The sequence below is a fragment of the Tupaia chinensis genome, unplaced genomic scaffold, assembly GCF_000334495.1.
Source record: "Tupaia chinensis unplaced genomic scaffold, TupChi_1.0 Scaffold149011_1, whole genome shotgun sequence".
Classification (NCBI taxonomy): Eukaryota; Metazoa; Chordata; class Mammalia; order Scandentia; family Tupaiidae; genus Tupaia; species Tupaia belangeri.
The window spans coordinates 716,042-723,914 of NW_006208857.1; the positions used below are offsets into that span (position 1 = coordinate 716,042).

At 50.9% G+C, this 7,873-nt stretch overlaps 1 protein-coding gene across 1 annotated transcript in view; it reads left to right on the forward strand.

The window, feature by feature from the left end:
* Positions 1–7,873, forward strand: part of ZNF384 (zinc finger protein 384) — a 23,310-nt gene that overhangs the window by 9,827 nt on the left and 5,610 nt on the right. The window contains exons 2-8 of the mRNA XM_027769221.1: positions 456–526; positions 789–1,026; positions 1,262–1,309; positions 1,508–1,841; positions 2,675–2,764; positions 6,766–6,990; positions 7,659–7,841. Coding sequence (XP_027625022.1) covers positions 461–526; positions 789–1,026; positions 1,262–1,309; positions 1,508–1,841; positions 2,675–2,764; positions 6,766–6,990; positions 7,659–7,841 — 1,184 coding nt within the window. The 5' untranslated portion in view covers positions 456–460. The remainder of the gene's footprint in view (positions 1–455; positions 527–788; positions 1,027–1,261; positions 1,310–1,507; positions 1,842–2,674; positions 2,765–6,765; positions 6,991–7,658; positions 7,842–7,873) is intronic.

Sequence of the window (7,873 nt, forward strand, 5' to 3'; positions counted from 1 at the left end):
TTCCCTTTCTCTCTCTTTATCTCTTTGTGGTCAAATTAAAAAGATAATAATGATAAGAAATAGAATTAAATTTAAAAATGTTAATTAAATTAACTTTTCTTTTAAATAAGAAAAGAGAGATGTGATGGTTTCCTGGTGCTCCTCAGACTATTCAGGGATTTGACTGTGTGACCTTGGGCATATCCCTCCTCTCATGACCTCAGTTTATAATTCTGATTCTGTTTATTCGGGAAAGCATCCTGTGAGTGACTAAGGTGTGTGTGAGTTCTTCGATTGCCTCTGTTGGACGGGGACATAGTGCTGTGTGACACTGAAAAGGGCACTGACAGGCAGGACCCTCTGGAGGGCCTTCACTGCTCATTCCAGCCTCGTGGTCAGGAGCCAGAGATGTCACTCAGATGTCCGTTGCCAACCTGAGAGTCATTCCTGTGTGACCATGGCCTCTCTCTCTCCAGGTAGAATGGAAGAATCTCACTTCAATTCTAACCCGTACTTCTGGCCTTCTATCCCCACAGTCTCAGGACAGGTAAGTGGCTGCTGTGTCCTCGCCCCCGAAGTCTCCGGTTCTGAGCGCTGCGTGGGCTCTGTGGTGCGGGCACTGAAGCCAGACGCACCTTGCTGCCTCGGCGGGCGCCCTGTCACAACGTCATGTGGTGTTTCTGTCTCGGTTTCTCTCCGGGAGCACAAACATTAACTGCTCACTCCCTGATCTCCAGGGAGGGGGAGGTGCTGAAAATCACTTAGGGCACAGTCAGACTCTGTCTGAAGAAGGCACCCCTTTTCTTTAGATCGAGAACACAATGTTCATCAACAAGATGAAGGATCAGCTGCTGCCCGAGAAGGGCTGTGGGCTGGCCCCACCGCACTACCCCACCTTGCTGACGGTGCCTGCCTCAGTGTCCCTGCCCTCGGGCATCAGTATGGACACGGAGTCCAAGCCAGACCAGCTCACCCCTCACAGCCAGGCGTCCGTCACCCAGAACATCACTGTGGTCCCCGTGCCGTCGACAGGACTGATGACTGCTGGTGAGCACCTCCGCTCGTCTCCTCTCTGAGGTGCTGATCCTCGTGGTCAGCGCCCCAGGCCCGAGGGTTCCAAGGACACGGGGAGTGGGCTGTGTGTTTGATTACTCAACCCAGTTTTTATTAAGTGCCTACTGTGTGCCTGGCAATGCACTAAGGCATTGTGGGGGATACAAAGAAGTAGAAGATGCGGTCCCTGCCTTTGAGAAGGTGACATTCTTTCCTTCTCTGAATCAAGGAGTCTCCTGTTCTCAGAGGTGGAGAAGAGAAGGGAGTCAATCAAGGGGTAAATTTCACTGTTACGGGGGGCGGGGCCAGGGGTTAGGAGACCATTGTTTTCTACAGGGTCGGGGTGTCCTGTGCATTCTGGGCTGGGGGCGGTGGCATGGGGTTAACTAGGCAATGATCCGGGAGAAGTGAAGTGAAGTAGGGTTAGGACCAGGACTGGACGGGTGACCCCATCTTCTCTCTCTCCTCCTCCTAGGTCCGGGTTTGGTCATCACGTCCCCCTCGGGCTCTCTGGTGACCACAGCCTCCTCAGCTCAGACCTTCCCCATTTCGGCTCCCATGATTGTCTCCACTCTCCCCCCTGGCTCACAAGCCCTGCAGGTGGTCCCTGACCTCTCCAAGAAGGTCGCATCCACCCTGACAGAGGAGGGTGGTGGAGGAGGTGGTGGAGGTGGCAGTGTGGCCCCTAAGCCCCCCCGGGGCAGGAAGAAGAAGCGGATGCTGGAATCGGGGCTGCCTGAAATGAATGACCCCTATGTCCTCTCCCCTGAGGATGACGAGGACCATCAGAAAGACGGCAAGACCTACAGGTAGGAGTCCGAGCCCTGGGCCGGATGGGGTGAGGGTCAGTGCTCCGCGTCCCTGCCCTCGGGGTTCCGCGCCAGTCAAGCCCGCTGCTGACAGCTCTCCACCTCAGGGCTGCTGCGTGCCAGGCCGTGGGCAGAGGGCAGACTGCTGGCGTCTCTAGTGCTGCTTCCCTGGCGCAGACCCTCTCACCCTTCCTTTTTTCACCCTGGTTTTGGGGGCCATCAGCATTGGCTTGTTTTCGAGCGACAGAGCAGTATATCTCCTGTGGTGAGGCTGTAGACTGGCCGTGGGACTTGGGCAGCAGCTCCTTTTACTTTCTTTATTTTCCGTTTCTATTTGCCAAGAGCCCATTCTGGTAAGCGCCTAGCCTAACCTGTGTGCCGTTTGCCAGTCCTTGGCTTACGTTCGAGCCCCGAGCCTGCCTGACCCTGCATGGTTGGGATGATGGGAGGGGTCTGTAAACTGGCGGGGGTAGGACACCCTCCCTGCTTTGGAGTATGTGCTTATCAAGTGACTGTTAGCTTCCTTTCTAATTTGTGGGGGTCATTTTGATCCTTTGCTTCCTCTCAACTGTCCATCACCAAAAAGCATTATGTGGATATTTGCATGTGGTACTATACAAAATATGGGTAAACTCCTGCCTTTTGGAAGTTGAAAACGCCTTTTCATCCCCCTTGAGAAACGTCAAGGGCCCCAGAGGGTTGGGAGTTTGGTCCCCCTGTGCAGAGTGGGCTAGCTGCTGTCGGAGCTCTGACTCAAGACGGGCAGGTGTGCATGGCTGGGAGATGGGTCTGTCCTTAGCGTACCGAGATGGGCAATGTTATTCCCATTTTAGGAGCGAAGGGAACTGCGGCACAGGAAATGGACAGAGCCTTGGGCTCATGGATTCAGTTCCCGGCTCCACCACGACCCTGTGTGACCCTGGGCAAGTCCTTTCCCCCTCTCTGGGCCTCAGTTTCCTCATCTGTGAAATGGGGAGAATTCTGTTTACGCCTCCCATTTGTTGGAGTATATATCAGATAAGATTTGAGATGTTGGGAGCTTCAAAAGAAAGATCCAAAGTAGTGGTCGTTTAGTGCTTGCTTTTATTTATGTAGAATACTTCCACTGTGAGAGTACGCCCCACTCCAGCGAGTTTAATCCTCCTGTGTGAGTGAGAACGCAGGGAGTGTTGCTATGCAGAAAGTATCGAGCGCGCAGAATTCTAGCACATAACCCGAAAGCTCACTGCAGCTTTATTATTACAGGTGTACCCACTCTATACAATAAAAACGTTCCCGGGAAATGTTTACATCATATCGTATTATAAAGGTACCTGACGAGTTCGTTCATTCCAAGGCATTCTTTATATTTCATTTCATAAAATGAAAATCCCTTTTAAATGGATCTTGTAGAAATCTGTATTTTTGTATGTCTGCTTCAAATGAGGTCACCGTGACACAGGGACACAGCTATATAAAACGTGGTGTTAGGGTAGTGGAAGGCCCTCCAGCACCCCGGGAGCCCTTCTGCTGGACCCAGTCCTCTGGCTCTGCCACGTTTCTTTTTGGTCTTGGGTCCACATGGGTAGACTTCCTGAACTCTGCATATGAAAAGAAGAGTGAATATACAGTTGGAAGGAAGCCTGACGGGACTTTCCACACGCTCAGTGTGTTTGGAGTTCTTGAAAGACTGGGCACCCAGGTGACTAAGAGTGCTGAAATTTAAGGATGATTGGGTAAATAGAATTTCTTCAGAAACTCAGAACTCTGAAGTTCCAAACTTTCTTTTAGTTTTGCCATAGGGCCCTTGCACTCACACAGAGAGACAGTAAGAGGGAAAGTGGGAAGTCGCCTGCTGTGGGATGGTGGCCACGCCACAGCCTCTTTTCCACCATTATCCTCCTGAGAATTTGGGCATGCACACACACGTGCCTGGCGTGCCTTAAGTCACGGAAAAAAATCTCTAGTTGTTGCATGTGTAAGTCACCCGTACCCATCCTGGGTCAGTAGCATTTGCCTGGGTGTTAGAGGACTTGGTTCTGTTAACTCTGGCCAAGTCAACTTCTCCCTATTCCTTGTCCCCTCTATAGAACAGGAAGGTCAGTCTTGATCAGTCAAGAGCAGTCATCTGTCTTGTGGAAGTGTTCTGAGGGGAAATCAGAGCACTCGGAATTATTTTGAGCATGCTAGGGGGAGAAATGACACAGCAATTCAAAATGGTCATGGTGAGCAAGGCCTTGTATTGGATGTCTCCCCGCTTCCATTGTATGGGACGTGGATGGTGCTCCTGGAGTGTGACATGGGGTGCTGGCTTTTTATCCTCTACTGTCAAAACTCTCCAGTTTACTCTTTATTTGGCTTCATAGGATTTCAGAGTTGGAAATACTTGAATAGTCTCCTCCCCAGTCCTTTCACCTTGCAGGTGGTTGTTCAACCTCTGCTTAAACACCTCTAGTGTCAGGAATCTTAAATCAGGTTAGCTCCGGGCTGTCCCCATGGCCTGGAGGTTAATGTAGCTGGATTCAGCTGTGTAGTTCCAGTGTCAGACCCAGTGGTTTGAGAAACACACCGGGCATGTGTGTATGAGTGCCAAAATCCCAAAAGGAGGGTGAAGTAGAGGAGAAAGGGTCACAGCGTGACCGTTCCCTATGGGGGTGCTTTCTCCTCTCTCTGTCCCTGTGTCTGGTGAGTGCGTGTGCCTCTGGCATACACACACACACACAAAACTAGGTTGGCATCTCTGCTTTATAGCAGATCATGGATCACGCACCGTGGCAGATGACTTATTTCTGAGCCTCAGTGTTCCTCTTTGTAGTAAAGGTTTAGTATTCGCCAGGTGGTTGTGAGGGGCAGAAACAATGTGTTCATGAAGCCCAGTGTCTGGCACTGTCAGGCACAATAAATGGCAACTGTTCCTCATCACTGTCACCATCACATGTGCACCTTTTGTGACGGCTTTCTGTTGCCAGTCCATTCTCCATGTATTTAAGTTCTGCAGTCTTCTCAAATAGATCGTAATTTGTATCATTTAACTTTCACATTAAGGGTGTGGCTGTATGCTAAACACCCTCATACACAAGCTAATGAGATTTTGAGTAAAAATGAACTTACACTGTCAGAAAGTGTAGCACTCAAGAGAAATTATTTTGCAGCATTAATACTGTTGCCCTCCCAATGACATTGTGTCCAGTTTCTAGGCTCAGTCTTAGTGAAGTATTTAGCAGCATGACAGGCTGTTAGCATAAGTGCAGTTTCCTTCCTAGAGCACACTTGGCTTAGCTTTGCCTGTCCTAGGTGTTTGCCGGCCCTCTGGGAGCAAGTTTCTCTCCCCATTTTACAGACCAGAAAATTGAGGTCTAGAGTAACAAGGAAGCCTATAACTGAGCTCTCGAGTGGAGCCCAGGGTCGCAGACGCCGATGGTTATGTCCTCTGGGCCACGCTAACTATAAACAGGGCCCCTACCTTTCTTGGGATGATCGGACATCCCAGACAACAGCTAGGGGTTACCGACAAGCTAGTAGTCATGTTTCCGCCAGATCAGAGTTAATGATTGAAATTTTAGTAAAGCATTAATGTAGGGACTATATTCTACAGTGATAGCATTTTCTCTGGAAACTCAGTGTTTTTATTAGTCTTGAGCTCAGTTGCTCTAAAAAATTCTCCTGAGATGGAGAAAAAAATGCAGGAATCATCACCTCACGTCATCCCAGGCCCCTCTTAGAAAGCTGCAGAGAGCCCAGAGGAGGGACTTGCCCCACTGGCTCCTAGGCCACGGCCCCTTCTGTTAGTTTGCCATATGAACTGGTGAGCCGTTTGTGGAAATGACAGGATTCCGTTCATACACAGGTAGCTTCTATCGAATGAAGTCTGACTGGTTATGCTTCACTTATGCAGAGCCCTGCTTCCCTGATGTCGTGGGCAGTGTCAGAGCAGGAGGCAGCTCAGGTGGCCAGTGAAAGTATACTCAGAGGCTGTCGGCACCAACCCAGAGTGCTAGGAAAGAGAAGGGTGTAGCCTGGGATTTGGGCACTTCGCTGACTTCTCTCCTAAACGTCTGTGGATGCAGCCCGCTCCCAACATTTACTGTGGCTTACTGCAGAGTGGCTGTTACTTGATTGCCCAGAGTCTGCTGGGCGTGGGCATGGGTATGGGGTAGGTGATTGCTGGGATACCAGATGGGGTGGGGGTCAGACAGGTGGTTTGGAAGAGCTTCTCAAATGATTCTGAGACTTTCCCACCCTCATCCTCTTAGGAATGCCCTCTCAAAAGGGAGTAGGGGGATATCTGAGGGATGACAGCCATCTGTGGAGAATCTAGTTAGTGCCTCATTATCATGGAATACAGAGGGATGTACTTTACACGTGGGGAGAGTGGGGAAGGAATTTTTTTAAAAAGATTAATTATTTAATTTTATTTATTATTATTATTATTTTTTTAATTTGACCAGAAAGAAAAAGAGGGAGAGGGAGAGAGAGAGAGGGAGAGAGAAAGCAAGCCTTCAGGTCCAGGACTTGAACCATGGTTGGCCATGTGGGAGTCCAGCGCCTTAACCACCACGCAACCTGCTGGCCGGAAAGAAATTCTTTAAACATTTGAAGTCAAGTTATAGGCAGAAGGAAAACAGAAGTTAATTGGTATTCCTGGCCCATGAAATCCATATCTGCCCAGAGCCCAGAGTATTTTTCTGCCTTACCTGGTCGAATTCTTGTTTTTACACAGTTAGGGAGCCCATTTACTCAGCAAAGAAAAGTTACTGAAGTTATCGATCAGTGGGCACTGTTAGAGCCTCGAACTATAAAGATGAATGAAACAGAGCTCCTGCTCCACGGGCCTCCTGGTGTGGTTGGAAGATTAGCGGGGTGGGCTTCTCTCAGGAGTGGGGGGAGGGTCTAGCAGTAATTTCTGCCTGGGAAGGGTTTTGACCGCTGCCCTCGCTTGGCCCAGGTGCCGGATGTGCTCTCTGACATTCTACTCAAAGTCGGAGATGCAGATCCACTCCAAGTCGCACACCGAGACCAAGCCCCACAAGTGCCCGCACTGCTCCAAGACCTTCGCCAACAGCTCCTACCTGGCCCAGCACATCCGTATCCACTCAGGGGCCAAGCCCTACAGTTGTAACTTCTGTGAGAAGGCCTTCCGCCAGCTCTCCCACCTCCAGCAGCACACCCGGTAAGGCCGTCCTCAGTTTCGCCCCATAGCTGGCCATGACCTGTCCCCGGAGGCTTCGGTGCCTGCATCTACTCCTCTCTCCACATGTATTCTTTTTCACCTTTGCCCTTTGGGAGACTCAACTCTCTCCTGTTATTGTCTGTAGAGAATAAACTATATATCCTAGCAGTCTGGGGGGCCTCAAAAATTGTGGTCCCCAATCCCGAAGTCTGGAACAACTTGTGTGGCTTCTTCTGTGTGGAAATCTGCAGAGCAGGCCCTGCTTTTATATGCTTCAGCTCAGAGCCAAGGTGTGCGTTCAACTTCAGGTCCATGGGGACAGGCGGTACTGGTCTTTGCTCAAAGTACTGTTTGGAAGAGGGTGTCTGTGGTGAGTGTGTGACTTAGGAAGAAAGCAGAGGGCTGACAAGACTGGATACATTAAGGTTCCCAGGAGCCGTGGGTTGCAGCTCTTCATCATCTCACTGCCATTCTAGCCACCAACTTCCAATCGGCAACGACCTAGATCTGGGTATCCTCCTCGTTAGCCTGTCCGGCCGGAGTATGTTTGGGAGGAGGGAGGAGGGTTGCTCTCATCCGTCAAGCAACATCATCTCACCCAGCAGAGAGCTGAGCCCGAGGTGTCGAACTGCTCCCTCCTCCCCCTTCCCTCCTCTCCTCTCCGGCAGGATCCACTCCAAGATGCACACGGAGACCATCAAGCCCCACAAGTGCCCGCACTGCTCCAAGACCTTCGCCAACACCTCCTACCTGGCCCAGCACCTCCGTATCCACTCGGGGGCCAAGCCCTACAGCTGCTCCTACTGCCAGAAGGCCTTCCGCCAGCTCTCCCACCTCCAGCAGCACACACGGTAAGGGAGAGTGGCGGGGCGCCGCCCCCCCC